The following is an 18,853-nucleotide window of genomic DNA, read 5'->3' on the forward strand; positions in this document are numbered from 1 at the left end:
TGTGCCACCGTCGCCCCTTTAATTTACAAGAGCATTGGAACTTCACTGGTGTCTGCTGGAAAAAAACACCCTTGAATACATTTAGTTGAGGACCCCTGAAATAAATAAAACAATTGACTAAATTTCCTAAATGGAATTTGAACTCACAACCTCCAACCTGTCAGCACTTTCACACAGGGCTGCTCTTCTAAAATAAAATTCAAATATTATTTTATCTTAATGTATCAAAAACCAAAAATTGCTTTGTTTACAATCTAAACTGTTTTGATTGTAGCTATAGCTGTGCTCGGGGAATGCAAATAGTCACTGACACTTGGGACATGAAACTCCAAAGGCCCCCAACTGGAAGGTGCCAGGGCCCAAAGAAAAAAGGCCTAGGGCCTAAAGATTGTTGAAAATTTAGTGTAAGAGGGCCCCATGTCTGTGTTCACCTTGGGCCCCCAAATTGCTAAATCTGCCACTGGTTGGAACAAATGAACCAATGTAGTTACTAGGTAACTCAGCTAGGTCGAGAAGCTAAGCGGGGGCTCCAGGGACTGTGGTAGCCCACCCACATGGCCGCCTCTCTCTCGTGTAAGGCTGTAGTCATATTGGTCGCCTGTGGAGATCTAATATGGACTGGGACTGTCAAATGTCAAGCAGAATCTCTGACCGTTGCGATTGTAGGCAGGCGCTGTGGCCTTTCACATCTGCTTATGCTCCACAGTTGGAGATCAGCAGGACATTAGAAGGGCTGCCAACTCTCACGCATTGAGCATGAGACACACACATTTGACCCTCTTCACTTGCTCTCACTCCACACCTCCAATATCTCATGCTGTATAGCTTCAACCTGCATGGTGTGGTCAAAGGGACTGGTAGTTTTGTGGAACAATAGCAGGAGCTACATAAATAAATCATATCAAATCATGTTTTGGTAAATACAGACCATTTACCATTAAAATATTACGTTAGAACTGCCTATTATACAATGTTCCGATTATAATTATAGTTTTTTTTTAAAATAGATTTTCTAGATCCAATAATTTGAAATGGCAGGGTTGAAGCACCTTGTGATTTTTGGCATTAGGCAACAACAGATGCTGAAAAGAAATCTTGGATTTTTTCCACCTCCACGACTAGCTTTTGTTCAACTATACAACTTACTTTTACAGTAATAATAGACATGAATTATAATCTTGCTTGTATGTTAAGTGTTAGAGATTCCGACTTCCTCTGCAGCACGTGAACGCCACAGGCTCGATGCTCTTCTTCTGAGGAGGAGGTACTGTTGACATCAGTCAGGGCAGTGTGTGTCGAGCTTTTGTCTTGGAGAAATGGCCGGGATTAAAGGTAAAACGCGTTTCTGTTTCACTAGAAAGATTCTGAATGTCTGTTCTGATTCTGTGATAAAGTCAAGATGTGTAGGAGAGACACGTTTGTAATACCACCGAGCTAACGGAATGTGTCAGCAGCTGGGCCAGTCCTGTTATTAACAGAAGCTAACTCAATAACGCAGTGGTTTTAAAGACACACAAATAAACCATTTGTCACATTTTCTCGTTTCTGTAACAGTTGTTGTTTATTGATTGTGTAGTAAGTAGTTATTACCACGAATGCTAACATTAGCCCATTAGCCTCACCCTGCAGTTGCTGTTGCTAATTGAGCTGCTCGGATTAACTCAGCAGCTACATCACGGAGGGACTCTCACTAGCCGATCCACGTGAAATCTGCCGGGTTATCACATGACAAGCCTGGCCTGTCTGGAGCCCTGCTGCCTCCCGGATATGGTGTTTGTTCTTTGGAGGCTCTTGGAGGATGATGTGACTGACTACTTCTCTGCCTTTGCAGCTCTCATCAGCCTTTCCTTTGGAGGGGCCATCGGCCTGATGTTCCTCATGCTTGGCTGTGCCCTCCCTGTGTACGAGTAAGTACAACCATCACGCATAGCATCACACACAAAGATGTAGTTCCATCTAGTGCTGATAAAAAAAAGACCACAATTGCAATGATTTAGGACTGCAGCACAATGTTGAGTTGGGAACACATGGTTTAATTTTGCCCCTTTAGACAAAAACACACCAGCATGTGTTCTTTTTTTTAAAAATAACCAATAGGTTTCATTTTCAAAACACACTAATCATGGAAAGCCTAAAACACCTAGATGGAGAAATGTTGGTGTGCCCTTATCATTTCCTGACTTTGACTACTCAAGATGTATGTGCTGTAGCTTTCAGATAGCGTGGAAGTGTGGATCATTCAGACAGACAAAAATTTAATTAAAGATAAGATGGGACATTACTGATCCTCAGCCATTGAACTTTGCATGTTACAGCAGTACAAGATTGTCAGTTAGAAAATGTGAAAATAAATTAAGATGACTGAATGGGATGGTTTTCAGTAACAAAAACAACAACAACAACAGCAACAAAAACAGGTGTGTTGTTTTTTAATACACAAATACCAAATTACATATCTATGTGCTTATTAGACAGACAGCAGCAGTTTTGGGGCCCACAGCAAACAGAGGAAGGGGGCCTTCTGCAGCTGTTGTTCTGAACCTTTTTAAATCATTGCTTAGAAAAAAGGGCCAGCACAAGCACTGGCAGCATTAACAATAATTCTGCTTCCAGTTATTCTTACACTGCATCATCATAAACAACAGTAATTGGAGAATGTTTGCAGGATACACATGCATATAGTTGGTAGGATTGCCCATGGCAGACAAGTCCTAGTTGAGGGATCAGAGACAGTGCAGCCCAAAGACCTGTTCTGATGATACAAAAATAAATAATAAATAAATAATAGATAAATAAATACACTGGACTGGACTGATCCAAGATGGTGGATGTAGCAAGCAGCGTGGCATCAGCTCCTGGTCCAATTTCTAAAATATCTCAACTGAATCCAGAGGTGTATAGGACGACAGATGGCAAGGTTATTGTGGAGGATGAACTTCTTAATTTCCTTGCTGTTAAAATGAAAACATTGAGCCAGGATGAAATTGTGTTGTTAGCCACAAACACATTTGAATCTGAAGGGATTGAAGCCTCAAAAAAAGTTTTGTTTGAGCTCTGCCCTAGTACTTCACAGTGGTGCGTTGGCTATAAAAGGCAGCATAAAGACGCCAATAATATGAAGCTCTGCCTTAAAGTGCTAAATGAGTGTGGGGAAATTATCCCTAGATTTGTATCTCATCACTTGGAGGATTTACCACCTGTTACATTCTTCTGGAGCGTCAGTCAGGCGACCTGGCTGGTTCTACTATTCTAAATGAGCAGGGACCAAGGACGGGTCCTTTTTCTCATCCGAGTAATAACTCTGAGGAGCTGCCGGGGAGTAATGGCGGCCTGGCCGAGAAGCAGGGAGTTGGAATTTTGGCTGACCAGAGGATTGGGATGGTTCCTGTGGAAGCATGTGCCTCTGTGACTTCACGGAGTGGTGAAGATCGGACTCTGTTAGCGGCCTCTGGTTTTAACACAGAGACTACTACGACTACATTGAAATTAATATGGTGGAACTGGAGCCTCTCACACGGTCCCCACAGTGGAGAACAGTCGTGAAGAAGGGCAGGCCTCGTCAGAAGCTGGAGAAGGTTGCTGCAGGGATGCATGTTCCTTCCACGACTAGAGACAACAAGAGGCCTGGAGCCGTATCTATTATTGGCACTGGAACTGTGAGTACTATAAAAACTGTAAAGACAAAATTAGTGAGTGTGTTCGCCACTAAATTTGCCCCAGAAGTTGATGCAGAAACACTCTCATTGTATCTTAAAGAGAAACTTAACATAGACGTCACCTGTCTGAAAATTGTTAATTTATGGAGCAGGCTTGGCTCTTTTAAGGTGATGACATCGATGAAATGTACAACCCTGAACTTTGGCCTGAAGGGGCTCTGGTCTGGCGGTATTATGAACCTCGGAACCCCCGCTCTCTCCGCTCTACTAATGTGACTCCAGCAGGGGAGGTTCCCCCTGGTCCTAACACCTCAGCATAAGCATGTCTCTTCGGGTGCTGTCCTATAACTCTTGTGGCCTGCGTCTGGGCCAGGATGCAGGGGATAGAGCTCGACGTATTGTTGTGGACAGTTTGCTTGAAGAATGTGAACTATTATGTTTACAAGAGACTTTTCTGCCTAAACAAGACCTAGACAAACTTAACCACTTCCAATTCCAAAATTTTCGGAGTGGGGTAGTCAACTACTGATCTCAGCACAGCTATAGTCAGAGGCAGAATATCAGGAGGAGTGGCAGTGCTTTGGAACAAACATTTATCGCTGTTTTTGCGATGGGCCTATCACACGTCCTGTTATCGCGATGACGATAATTTTTCGATATATTGTGCAGCCCTAATACAGATCAATATCTAAACATATCTCTGTGGCTAAAGAGGCTATCCTGTGTAAAGATGTCAATTGTAAGAATCTTGAACATAAAAGTGAACTCTGCTCTATGTATGATGATATAGTGGACGCTTTGTATGAAAGTGGTAAGCCATTTCATATCAGGCCTGGCTGGAAATAACATGTTGTCATGTATCAAGATGAAGCACGTGTAGCTTTTAAACTTTGGGATATGATTGGGAGACCTAAGCAAGATCTGGAATTTGAACAGAAAAAATGTGCAAATGCCAGATATAAGTATGCTGTTCGTTTTATATCAAAAAATGAGCAGATCATGAGGGCAGATTCTATGGCCAGGAAATTTATGAGTAATGATGTCAAAGGTTTGTGGAAAGATGTAAAAACAATAATTGCAAATCATCTCTACCAGGTACTGTTGAAGGTGTTTCTGGGGAAGATAATATTGCAGCATTATGGAGACATCACTATTATGCATTGTTTAATTGTTTAAAAAGTGACCAGCATGAGGATGGCTCTGTAATTAATGATGAATCTATATGTGTAACGACCCATGAGGTGCATGATGCTATTCACAAACTAGCTGATAATAAGGCTTGTGGTCTGGATCACATTAGTGCGGAACATTTGAAATATGCTAGCCAATGACTAGCTCCCCTTTTAGCTCTTTGTTTTACAGGGTTTATGATTCATGGCATACTACCAGACTCAATGATGGCAATTCTGCTTGTCCCAGTGATTAAGAACAAATCTGGGAAGGTGACCAGTATGGATAATTATAGGCTGATTGCATTAGCCAGTGTTTTATCTAAAGTTTTAGAAAGAATCATATTTGATAGAATCACTGAGTACTTCAGTTCCTTGGATAATCAGTTTGGCTTTAAGCCAAAATATGGTACTGACATGTGTATATACACACTTAAAGAAATGGTAACCTGGTATAGAAATAGAAATTCTTCTGTCCTTATGTGTTTTATTGATGCTTCTAAGGCATTCTGTGTAAACCACAGAAAACTTTTTATTAAGTTAAAGCAACGAGGGGTCCCTGGGTTTATTGTGAGAATCCTGTCTTACTGGTATGCTCACTTCACAGTACCGAATCAGCCCTTCTTCGCGTGACCAATGACATCCTGGTGGCTTCTGACTCTGAGTCGCCTGTTTTGCTCCTGCTATTAGATCTTTCTGCAGCATTTGATTCCGTTGACCACGATATTTTGCTGCATAGACTTGAGTCATGGGTAGGGCTAAGGGGTACCTCACTTCAGTGGTTCTGCTCATATCTGTCAAACAGAGTTTTCAAGGTCCAGTTGGGTAATTGTTCCTCTGCATTCCTCCCACTTCCATGGGGAGTCCCGCAGGGATCTGTTCTTGGGCCTCTCCTGTTTTCAATTTACATCCTTTCCCTGGGTTTCATCCTGAGGAAATATGGCCTGGGCTATCATATTTATGCAGATGATTGCCAGATCTACCTGGCTTTGAAAAAACCAGACTCTTCTGGACCAATGTTTGGCTGAAGTGAGGGTTTGGCTTGCCAATAATTTCCTTAAGCTAAATGATTCTAAGTCTGAGGCACTCCTGATGACCCCTAACCAAACAACACAAGTATCTTCTGATTTGGCCACTCTCCCTTTTGACCTCAAGCAGTGTGTTACCAACCTTGGGGTGAAATTTGATACACAGTTTTCCATGGGCCCTCAGATTAACGCAGTGGTCAGATCGTGTTTTTATCAGCTACGCAGACTAGTTCGCTTAAAACCGATCCTGAAACGAGCACACCTGGAATCCGTAATCCATGCTTTTATCATCTCTCGACTGGATTATGCAAATTCCATTTTAATTGGTTTACCTGCCTCCGCTCTTAACAGGCTTCAAGTCGTACAGAACGCGGCAGCCAGGTTTTTAACAAACACTCCTAGGAGAGAACATATCACACCTGTACTGGCGCAGCTCCACTGGCTACCCGTAAACTTTAGGGTCAAGTTTAAAATCCTGATTTTTGTTTTTAAGGCCCTGAACGGTCTGGCACCGGATTACCTGTCGGATCTTGTCACTAGATATGTGCCAAACCGGGCGTTGAGGTCTGCTGATTGCCTGCTGCTTCGTGTTCCATCAATGAAACACAAAACGCGGGGGCAGCGTGCTTTTGTCTATGCTGCTCCGACACTATGGAATGCACTTCCTCTTTCGGTGAGGCTGGCACCATCCCTCCTCCGGTTCAAATCGCTGCTGAAGGCTCACTTTTACGACCAGGCATTTTTAAATCCCTGACTTTTATTATGTTATTATGTGTCTTTTTATTGACTGTAATTATCTGCCTTGTTGTGCATTTTATTGTTGACCGTGTATTGTTTTATATTGTGTTTTTACTTTTTATTCTGTACAGCACTTTGGTCGGCTGCCATGCCGTTTTTAAATGTGCTTTATAAATAAAGATGGTATGGTATGGTATGGTATCTGATGATGCAGGTTAAATGGGGTGGCAGCATCTCTGCACCATTTGGTGTTATGGTGTTAGGCAGGGTGGAATTTTGTCTCCTGTGTTATTTAATTTGTATGTTGATGATCTGTCAATGCAGCTGAGAGCCTGTAACGCAGGATGTTTGATGGGTACAACTCTGATCAACCATCTGATGTATGCTGATGACCTGGTGGTCTTTAGTCCAAGTAGTGCTGGTTTACAGCAGCTCCTAAATATCTGTTCTGATTATGGTGTGCAGTATGATATCCAGTATAATGCTCTTAAAAGTGCTATCTTGATATGTAGAACCAAGCAGGATAAAAAGCTAAACTTTCCTGTGTTCAAACTGTCTAATAGTGATCTTAATGTGTGTGAGAAGGTGAAATACCTTGGCCACTTTATAACTGATCAAATGCGTGATGATGCTGACATCCATAGACAGTGCTGTAAGCTATATGCACAGGCCAATACTATAGCTCGTAAGTTTGGTTTTTGTTCACCTCCATTTAAGGTGGCTTTATTTAAATAATACATTTATTTAGTCTGGCTTGCCAGGCTAAACTATTGACTCGCTACACAGGAAATCTTTTAGCTAATTTAGCTACCAAATAAATGGAAAGCTTGTGTACAGTGTATTTATATCTGGGTAATAATAATAATAATAATAATAATAATAATAATAATAATAATAATAATAATAATAATATATCTGTGTCTGAATTACACAGGCAGCCCAACCCAGTTGTAGTTTTAATGTCACAAGCTAAACCAAAGAAACACAGATCATGACATCAGGTTTATTTTTGGGGTCAAAAGTCTATGGAGCCACGTCAGAGCTACAGGCTACAGACCACTGCACTTCATCAGTTTTGAGTTATTGAGTTTGTGTGTGTGGGTGGAGCGGGTAAGGGTTTGCATTCTAACCCTCAGGAGTATGTCTTTGTCTCTGTTAATTAATCATAACACAATAAGAAACTCATCTGTCTAAAAATGTTAATGAGCCATGAGATCACTGTAAATTTTTGTCTGACAGAGCTGTTTAAAATCCCAGATACACTTTATTTATTTATATTTTGCTTGAAACAATTCAAGCTTTTTTTCTCCAGATTTTTTACAGTATTTTTTCTGATCATGGACTGCTTTTAAAGCCTCTTTATCTAAAAATTATTCAAGCATATAAATGCAAGTTACTGACCAATAGCTAGTTTAATAATGTAACAGTAACACACATGTAAACATTTACACAGTTTCAGAAGCATGAAATAGTATTTTTGCACCAAGAATAGGGTTTAACTAGGTATTAGTTACTTCAAACTCATTGGCTGTTTCTCAATATGCATACCTGTCTGTACTCGTGTACTCATGTCTTTGTGAAATCTCATCAACGATTGCCCAAGGACTGTTCCAATCCTAAGTATGCATAATGGCAAGTTTGCTCAAAGTTCATGGATGTGTTCTTGCTCTGCCCATTGTATCGAGGATGCATCAACGCATCCTTCTGCGGACTTGGGACAGTAGTTTCCCATAATGCATTGCGTCACGACCGTTATACTCCGAACATCAGAGGAGAAATCTAATTACTGTTTTCTATCAGAAATACTAATGAATAAATATTAAGTTGTCTGTTATTGTAAATAATTGTGTCTAACCTGTAAAATCTGCTGTGTTTATTTGGGTTTTACTTTTCACCATCTCTCAAAATGCTAATTACATAACTCACTATCAAAAATAAAAGCATCATAGCTCTGTTTTGATGAAATAATTATTTATTTTTATTAATTTAACAGCAGAAAATGCTGGTATTTTATTTGATATGTTTTTCGTTTTGATCAAAAGCAGACCAAATATAATACAAATAATATGATTTTGTTTTTTAAGGAACAAACTAGAATTTTTATTTTATATCAGGTCATTTAACTAGAAACAAGCAGAAGTATGGTTCAGTTCCAAATGCCATTCTCATCCTCCCGTACTCGGTAGAATGGACTTTCTGGGGTCCTTGCCAAGAACATATTTGTCTAGTACACAAGAACCTATGAGTGTCCTTGAGTACTGAGAAATGGCCATTACTACTTCCTTAACTGAAATAGAACTGGAGAAGTGTGTGTTGACCTGGATCTCGTTGCATTTACAACAAAAATAGTAGTTTTTAGGTTTAAACTGTTAATACTTAATCTGCTTACCTGTAAAATAATGGTGGTTTCTGGGATCCATCTTGAAGATCACCTTTGGAGGAAAAAAAAATCAAGTTGTCATGGAAACAAATATTAATACATGCTGTTGTGTTTTCTCTGATATTTGTGATAAGTGGCCTGTCTAATTTAGAAAAAACTTTTGAGCCAGGAAATGTTCATATTTCCTCGTGGAGTCATAAAAATATGCTTCTGTGTATGAAGTTAGTGTGTTAAGTTCTGAAGGGCCATTGCTTTTAAATCCTTCAGTTCACTTCACTGCATCCTTCATCATCACAGGATGTGGGCTTTTATGTCTTCTTCATTGGTCCCTTTGTTTTTCTCTTTTCCTCCACTCTGCAGCAAATACTGGCCTTTGTTCCTCCTTTTCTTCTACATCCTCTCCCCCATTCCTTACTGCATCTCACGGCGGGTGGTTGATGACACAGATTCTGCCAGTAATGCCTGTAAAGAGCTGGCTATCTTCCTCACGACAGGCATCGTCATCTCTGCCTTCGGCCTACCCATCATCTTCGCCAGAGCTGAAGTCGTAAGTTGTTGGTGTTCTTCATGTGGATGACAAGGGCGATATGCTCTTTTTATTTTATTGGGGTTTCTGTTTTCAGGGTATCCGCGGGTCCTTAAAAAGTCTTAAATTTGCTTTTCCAAATTTAAGGCCTTGAAAATCCTTAAAAATGACAAATAATCCTTAAATCCAGTTTCCAAAGGTCTTAAATTACCAAAGACCCAATAAACAAGATTATTTTATTTCTATAAAAATTTTCGTGAATTTCTAGTTAGTGTTCAGCATTTTTTGTGTACGATGTTGGCGTAAGCGGAACCGTACACATTCAGTTGGTTGTGAAAGGGGGCTATTTTTAGATGAGCACATTAGCTGGTTAAGCAAGTGGGAGCTTGCGCCATGGGGAAGTGCAAGATTAATGGTAACTGGATGGCTAATCCCACGTTCACGACGTGGTTAGCACCGGTTCCAGGCAATAGCTGGAAATTACAGCTTGAATTTAATTTTAAAAATTGCTTCAATTTGGTCAAAGTGGCCTTAAAAAGGGTCCTAAAAAGTCTTAAATTTGGCTCCCTTAAACCTGCAGATACCCTGGTTTTGCAAATTATGTAGCTTCAAACATCAGGTTGTAAAAATTAACTAGTTTATTTTCGTTGATGTAAGTTGTTTCTAATTAATTCAACAAGGGTTATTAGAAGTTAGCCTCTTTTGGCTTTTTGTGCTAAAGCCTAGATTATACTTCTCTGCCTGCGGTGGCACAGAGACAATCAACGCCATGATGTGTCAGTGCAAGGGCTCTTTGGCAGGTCCGCAGTGGGTGACAGAGACATGTCCAATTTTATTGATAAATGACCCGCACTTGTATAGCGCCTTTCAGAGTCAGAAGACTCCAAAGCGCTTTACAGCACAGTGTCATTCATTCATTCATTCATTCATTCATTCATTCATTCATTCATTCATTCATTCATTCATTCATTCATTCATTCACACACACACACACACTCACACGCTGACGGTGATGAGCTACATTGTAGCCACAGCTGCCCTGGACAGAGACGAGGCTCCCAAGCACAGGTGCTACCGGTCCCTCCAACGACCACCAGCAGGCTGGGAGGATTAATGGTGCATTCAGATTACCTCCGAATTTGGATCTCGGAACGGGGAATGGAGTCACACCCAAGTTAACCACATTCTGGTTACCATAGTCGGAGAAGTCAGGATTCCAATATGGTGACGCACACCTCCCAAGTTGCCATTGCTTGTAGATTTCTCTTAATAACATAGTTTAAGCTGTACAGTCAACATGCATACAAAACCTTTAGTATGTTCAGTTTAAGAGTTGCTAGCACTACATGTAACATTGGTTTTAAACGCACTCTTATAAGTCGTCGTCTTCCTCCGCTTATCCGGGTCCGGGTCGCGGGGGCAGCATCCCAACTAGGGAGCTCCAGACCGTCCTCTCCCCAGCCATCTCCACCAGCTCCTCCGGCAGGACCCCAAGGCGTTCCCGGACCAGATTGGAGATGTAACCTCTCCAACGTGTCCTGGGTCGACCCGGGGGCCTCCTGCCATCAGGACATGCCCGAAACTCCTCCCCGGGGAGGCGTCCAGGAGGCATCCTGACCAGATGCCCAAACCACCTCAAATGACTCCTTTCGATCTGGAGGAGCAGCGGTTCCGAGTCCCTCCCGAATGTCCGAGCTCCTCACCCTATCTCTAAGGCTGAGCCCGGCCACCCTACGGAGGAAACTCATTTCGGCTGCTTGTATCCGCGATCTTGTTCTTTTGGTCATTACCCAAAGCTCACGACCATAGGTGAGGATTGGGACGTAGATCAACCAGTAAATCGAGAGCTTGGCATTCTGGCTCAGCTCCCTCTTCACCACGACAGATCGGCTCAGCGTCCGCATCACTGCAGACGCCGAACCAATCCGCCTGTCGATCTCCCGATCCCTCCTACCCTCACTCGTGAACAAGACCCCAAGATACTTAAACTCCTCCACTTGAGGTAGGACCTCTCTCCCGACCCAGAGTTGGCAAGCCACCCTTTCCCGGTCGAGAACCATGGTCTCAGATTTGGAGGTGCTGATCCTCATCCCAGCCGCTTCACACTCGGCCACGAACCTACCCAGCAAGAGCTGAAGGTCAGAGCTGGATGAAGCTAGGAGGACCACATCATCCACAAAAAGCAGAGACAAGATTCTCCTGCCACCAAACTCGACACACTCCACACCATGGCTGCACCTAGAAATTCTGTCCATAAAGGTAATGAACAGAACCGGTGACAAAGGGCAGCGCTGGCGGAGTCCAACCCTCACTGGGAACAGGTCCGACTTACTACCGGCCATGCGAACCAAACTCACGCTCCTCTGGTAAAGGGACTGAATGGCCCTTAACAGAAAGCCACCCACCCCATACTCCTGGAGCGTCCCCCACAGGGTACCCCTGGGGACACGGTCATAAGCCTTCTCCAAATCCACAAAACACATGTGGATGGTTGGGCAAACTCCCATGTGCCCTCCATCACCTTTGCAAGGGTATAGAGCTGGTCGATAGTTCCACGGCCAGGACAAAAACCGCATTGCTCCTCCTCAAGCTGAGATTCTTATAAGTGTGTGTTTTTTTTTTTACATTTCACCCAAAGTTACTGTTGTTGATATGGAGAGCTGCCATTTTGGCTGTCAAGGTCAGAGTTCTGAAATTATTCCGAGTTTCTGACCAGGAGGTCCGGCTTTTGAATTTTCCTACTCGGAAGTCGGGATTTCCGAATTCCGAGGTCAAATCGAACGCACCATTAGTGTCTTGTTCAAGGACACTACAGCAGAATTCTCTGTCGGTAGCCAGGATTGAACCATTAACTGTCCATCGATAGCCATAGAGACTCCAAATCTGTGATTGATCAGAACGCCACTTCCTTTAAATTTGTCAACAGCACCGACATTCACAAGAAGAAAAAAAACGAGTGCTGAAGATATCTAGCGGCAGACACGTAGCAGATTGAATAACGCCTGGCGTAAGAAGTCCGATGATACGAACGTGACTGAAGGACCACAAAGGTGCAGAGCAAACATTTTGTTTCTTGAAGGAATTTGCGGTAAATGAGGGTTTGAGGTGGCAACTGCATGAAGTGGTAGAGGAGAATCTGGGAAAAATGTGTTAAAAAATCTCTGAAATATATAAATGCAATAAAAACACCCAAACTATATACACTGAATGTACCAGAGACTTGATTGCAATGGTGAGATGATACCACAGAAAAGCGATACGCCCTCTGTTGTTCTGATGGAGAAGTATAAACTAGGCTTTGCTGATAATAAAGAGGATTTCATCATCAGTCCTGTAGAGTGTAAACAATTTCTCGGAACTAAGCTAAAGTGTATAATAGTGATGATTTATGCGTTAGACAGAAACACTTCAGAGTGGCTGAAGCATACATCTAACATGACACCCACTGCTCTTCCACTGTCTGTTTGTGTAATCTTCTTTTTAAAAGCCTTTGGTGTAAAGGTCAGAATAAACAGTTTCTAACAAATGAGACCAGCAGAAGTATTGTGTTTATAAGTGGTGCTACAGATTGAAGCTTTAAACTAGACCATCACGTCAACGCCCTGTTTAAATGATGCCTCCAGCTTAGCAGCAGTATTTGTTAACCTGAATAATTAACGTTTACAGATCGCCTGGGGGGCGTGTGCACTGGTGTTAACAGGTAATGTAGTCATCTTTGGCACCATCTTGGGCTTCTTCCTGGTCTTCGGATCCAACGACGACTTCAGCTGGCAGCAGTGGTAAAACGACCGAGGGAGGGGACTTTAGTTTGAACTGTTTTTATTAGCATTACAATTATTATTATTATGGTATTACTGTTTGGTTGTTGTTGTTGTTATTTATATGATGGCCACCCATCCATAGACTTACACCAAACCAGTGCAATACTTTTTGTTTTTTATTGCCTGCTTTATTGAACTGACTCATGAAAGAATAGAAAATGCTGACTTTTATTTGGAATAATTTTTTTCTGTTAAGTTTGAAACTGTTTTGTTGTGAGTTGGTTTATTTTCATCTGTAGCTTTCCTTCTATTTAAAGAGTTGTAAGCAGGTGAGAAACCGTGTGAAAATAGTCCAGATGACAGGACAAACCATGTGTTCAGAGCAGTCCATTCTTTTTTTTTTCTCATTAGCAAAAAATCTGAAAGCTCAGAGGGGCTTTGTGAATGAATGAATCCCCTCAGTTCTTTACCTTTTAGTTACAAATATTGTTTCATGCAAGTTTTACTGGAGTCAAAGACTCAGAGTCAGACAAGCATCTTCATCCAGTACCATTCATTTCACACATCTTCGATGAAATACAAAAGAGTAGTTAAAGAAAATAATGACGGCATTACATGTTTAACCTTCAGCTAACAATACAGATCCTTGTCAGCTTTGCTCAGGCAGTGTGGCCAACGTTAACTTGTGAAACTTGACAAGAGCATGATGTGAAAGCATCTAGCTTTTTCTGCCACCAGCAATTACCCCCCCCCCCCCCCACACACACACACACAGATCAAATTAAAGTGACCTGAGGATTTCCCAGCAGCCAGGGATGCAGCCTGTTTATTCATCATTTTATTCTGCATCTGATAGCTCTGACAGAACCGTGTGTGTTAGACAGTCTGCACTGGAAGGTCAAGTCAGCATGGTAAAGCCTAAAGCAGCCGCCAGCTAATGTAGGATTAGCTTCTGGACAGCAGCCCAAGCGACCATAAGGCCCGGTCTACTTATAACCAAGTCACCAACAGCTTCAAATGAGGTGACAACTTCAGGTACTCGTTAATTAGGTCTCAGATCCATAGACATGCTAACACATTTTTTAACACCAGCATTTCAACAGGCGTGTTAAATGTTAGCGTTAATTTCAGAGATCCGTTATGTCCTCTGGTTCTTGTGAAGGTGGCTTCAGAACCCTGCAGGTTCTCTGCTGCAGGCTCTTCATGTCAAGTGAGCCTTAACTGAGCCTTGCTGAAGAATGACACATGGAGAATTTCCTCAGTTTTTAATTGCTACTGTCAAAATCAGTTTAGACGTGTAATTCATTTAATTTAATTCTTTGTGTTACTTGAATAACGTTCACATCCTTTGTTTTGATCTCAGAGGGTTTTTCTGATTGTCTGATTCTCAGTAGAAGTGGTCACACATTTTGCCCCACAATCCATGCCGGCACTCTGCCCACACGCATCATGCACTGTACACACCAAGTGGCCAGGGGGCACCAACCAATCAGGCTTACGATAAAAAAGACTTCTTTGAGACGCCCCCCGTACCCTCCCCAGCCGTCACACAGCAGATCTGCTAGCCCCACCCCCAGGAAGTTCTTTTGACAAAATGTGTGTCATGGCCAGCACAAGACGCACGTACAACACCTATGTGTTAGGCAATTGAACCAATGTATAAAGTTTGGTGGTCCAGTGAATTACTGTAATTTCTGGACTATAGAGCGCACCTCAATATAAGCAGCACCAGCAAAAAAAAAAAAAGGTTTTCTACACACACACGCCGCACTCAGATACAAGCCGCGGCGCAGCAGCCACATGCAGGTCTCCGGCGCACAGCGCATGTATGGCCATAACATAAGATAATTAGACAGAAAGACGCTACACGGAGGTTTTTCGTTGTTGTTTTAATTCAACAAAACGAATTTCAAACACGGGCGAACGTGCCTGCAAGTTTAGAAAAGAAAACAGCACTGATAGCATTCATATTTCTGGATGGTTATAAAATAAAAACCGAACTGACACGTTATTACCGGTAATTTGCACGCATGTTTAGAAGAAAAGAACAGCGCTGACACAGCATTAATAAGCCCTGAATGATTAGAAAATAAAAACTGCACACAAAACATGCCTGGTTAGTAATGATCTAAACAGTGGAAACACCTCGGCCATCTGCTCTTTGTGTGTTCACCCAGTCTTCAAGAATGTTTTCCATTTCTGGCCATCTGCTTTTATTTCCTCTGAAAGCTTTTGTAGTTTTTTTACATTGAGTGATTTCTTCCTGCTGCCGCCTCCAATGTCGCACCATTGATTCATTTATGCCAAGCTCCCGTGCAGTGGCTCTGTTTCCTTGTTTGATGGCCAGATCGATCACTTTTAACTTGAAAGCAGCAGCATATGCATTCCTCCGCGTGTTTTCCATGACGAGGGTGTGTCTGATGTGTAAACGTGCCGCTTTAAATCAAAGAGCGTCTTCTTCCGTGCATAACCTTTTGCCGTGCCTTTCTCACTTTACTGCTGGAGAGTGCCTCTAGTGGTTGTTGGCCGACAAAAATCTACACATGAGCCGCATCTACACATGAGCCGCACCATGATATTGGCCGCAGGCTTCAAAGCACAGGGAAATAATAGCGGCTTGTAGGCCGGAAATTACGGTAATCATCTGCCTTTCACTCTGTTTTGCCTTGTCCTGACACTGGTTTGAGTCCCTGTGTCAGCAGTAATATATTTTCTTCCTTTTTAGTTTTACTTCTTGATCATTTTACATTTTATTGGTAAACTGTTTAAAATCTCAGGACTAATCTTTTTTTTAAACTTTCGTGATTTACTTACCCAGCTGCAAGGATGCAAAGATTTTCTGCGACATATTTTGTATCTCTAAAGATCTTTGAATGTGGTCATTTCCAAGCAGCATTTCGTTGCAATGCTCCACCTGGGACACACAAGTCCCAATGTTCTACTCTGTTCACCTCACATGGACTCACACAGGCTTCACCTGGCTAAATAAACAAAGAAAGTAAAAAAACATAATAGTCCTAAAAGTTTAAATAGTTTACCAATAAAGGGTTTAAAATGTAATACTGGCAAGAAGTGTAGATAAAAATGAAAAAAAAAAAAAAAATTAGTGCTGACACACGAGCCTGAACCGGCGTCAGGACATAGTAAAACAGAATGAGGGGCAGATACGGTATCCACTAACCCACTATTACAGGAGAGAGATTGATCAAGTCTTGTGCTGGCCATTCTTGTGGACATCTTTTACGGGTAGTATTTTGTCCCCACAGTCATTGGTTCATTTTCATATTTTAATCACATGGTTTCTTACAACAAACATCTTAACAGAGACTTAGAATATAACGAAACAGGATATCTTGCACCATGTTGATAGTAGAAATAATTACGTTTTTTATTTAACAGACAAACAAATGTAAAATGATTTTATGCAGCAATTTTTTTCTTTAGCTAGAAATATTTTTGAACATAATTGTCAACTGCACATTTGATATAGCCTTTGTTTTCAGGTTATTCTGAGAGGTGACAGATTAAATGTTTTGACTGTTCCAAAGGTCACAGAGGTCCAAATCAGTATTTCAATACCATGTTTTTATTTGAACTACAGAGGTTGAAACAGGTTAATAAATTACACTTTTTAAATCAAATATATTAATGTTAATTTAACGTCACAAAGTTCTGTTTGATTTCTGTTAGAAGCTTTTACTGATGTGTGAGTGATCTGATGAGCTGTATGGGTTAGCAGGGTAACCTCACTGTGTTACAGAGGTGTGAACATCTGTTTGAATCTTAAGCTAAATTTGTCCCATTTGCTGTTTTTCTAGTTTTTCATTAAACACCGCTAATGTGACAGTCTGGTGTAGCTGTCGGATGGGTTTCTGTTGTATTCCTACTGACGGGGAGAGGATTTTGTATTTATTTATTTTGTGGGACACTTTGTGTCAGTGTTCAATGTCATTTTCTATTTCAACGTTTGCGATGAAGGAACTAAGATCAGTATGGTGGTTTCTTTTTCTTTCTTTTCTGTTTTTTAATAAATGCCATTTTTGAACATCCTCTCTTTGAATGACTGATGATGTGTTGCAAAACCACACCAGGTATTATTTGCTTGTTTAAAAGTGAACTTTATGTTCTCCATTGCATTTTTATCTCAAACATCTGTACCAACACCGAAGTAGGAGTTGTATCAACTAGTCGACTTCAGTGCTCTGTAGTGACTATTTATGCCTTTCGTCGACTAGTCGCTGTCACGTGATAATGACCGACAAGATGCAGTCCTCGGAAAAGACAGCAGGCGACGAGCCCCTGTGCTTTGGGAGGCGACATGCTGTGCCAGAGCGTCGGTATCTGATGCCCGCTGTAAAACGGACATTTGACCGAATTGTGACCTTTACCCTCTTGCAATTTAACCTTCCCCTCACCCCCATCCTAACCTTAACCAGCTTGCGCATGCAAAGCTCTGATTGTTGATGCGCTCCAGACATCCGCGTCCTGAGCACGGCCACAGTAACATTATCAAATCAGGTGTCGCCACCTCAAAAACAAATTTAACACGCGATTGTTCATGTTGGTTCATTTCCTTTCATGTTTTCTGTCTTTTATTTGTGCCTGATGCGTTTCGCTGCTGTGGAGCAGAGCACATCACCTGTTTTGTCCTCCGGTGACACACCTCACCGGTGCGGCCAGCGTGCAGCGCGCACTCCGCTGTTTTTGCTGTCGGTAGATCTTTTAGAACTGCAGTTCAAAGGTAACTCATAAGGTGAATATTTATGAAGCCAGGTAGCAGTTTTTCTTTAGGATTGAGAGGAGATGCAGGAAGATAATAAACAGAGACGGGACAGAAAAATAGTCAAATAAAAACAAGTTAGTTTTTGTACCTGGTGGTTGCAACAAACAGACACCATTGAAAGTAATCAGAAGTGAGGAACAGAAAATGAAATATTTATTTAAATGTTTAGAGCAGCAGGAACTCTGAGAGGCTGCAGGCGCATCAGTGAGTTTGTGGCCACTGCGCAGAGGGAGGGGGGAGAGGGCTGAAGCAAGATGCAGAAACTACCGTCGCTTCAGGTGTGTGACGTCATGAATGACTAGTCGAAGTCGACTCGATTTTCATTACTTGACGGTCGACTTAAAAATAATTAAGTCATGCAACCCCTACACCGAAGTAGTCAGTTTACCAACAGATGTGACAAAGAGAGGCACCAAATTGTCACTTTAAATCAACACATTTATGTTAAAAATAATCATATTCAAATGCAATAAAAGGACTTTCCTCAGAGTTTATAGTCTGAATACACTAAATATAAAACAATGTGTTAAAAGGTTTATTAGAAAATGAATCAAAATCTGTTTAACTTATCATTTATACTCAAACTTAGGTAGTAACAAAACTTGCATTTAAAGTCTGTAGATTTATAAAATAACATCTAATATGTTTTTTGTTTAATTTGCAGAGTATCCACAAAATGGTGTTACCTCAATCGGATTGGGAGATACCGACTTAAAAGTTGGTTTTATAGGAGTTACCCCAATACCTAATTAAAGCTCTACAATTTGTTGCCTTAAATCTTGCCAGTGCAGTTGGAGTCAACTCCATCAGCA

General features: G+C 41.5%; 1 protein-coding gene across 1 annotated transcript; it reads left to right on the forward strand.

Moving 5' to 3' along the window:
* The first annotated feature begins 857 nt into the window (after positions 1-857).
* LOC107380395 (leptin receptor overlapping transcript like 1) lies at positions 858-17,308 on the forward strand. The gene is made up of 4 exons (XM_015951637.3): positions 858-1,332; positions 1,832-1,907; positions 9,332-9,518; positions 13,164-17,308. Exons 1-4 carry the CDS (start codon positions 1,317-1,319, stop codon positions 13,278-13,280), a joined length of 396 nt encoding a protein of 131 aa, XP_015807123.1. The 5' UTR covers positions 858-1,316; the 3' UTR covers positions 13,281-17,308.
* The last annotated feature ends 1,545 nt before the right edge of the window (positions 17,309-18,853 follow it).

Source organism: Nothobranchius furzeri, chromosome 1 (assembly GCF_043380555.1).
Source record: "Nothobranchius furzeri strain GRZ-AD chromosome 1, NfurGRZ-RIMD1, whole genome shotgun sequence".
Lineage (NCBI taxonomy): Eukaryota > Metazoa > Chordata > Actinopteri > Cyprinodontiformes > Nothobranchiidae > Nothobranchius > Nothobranchius furzeri.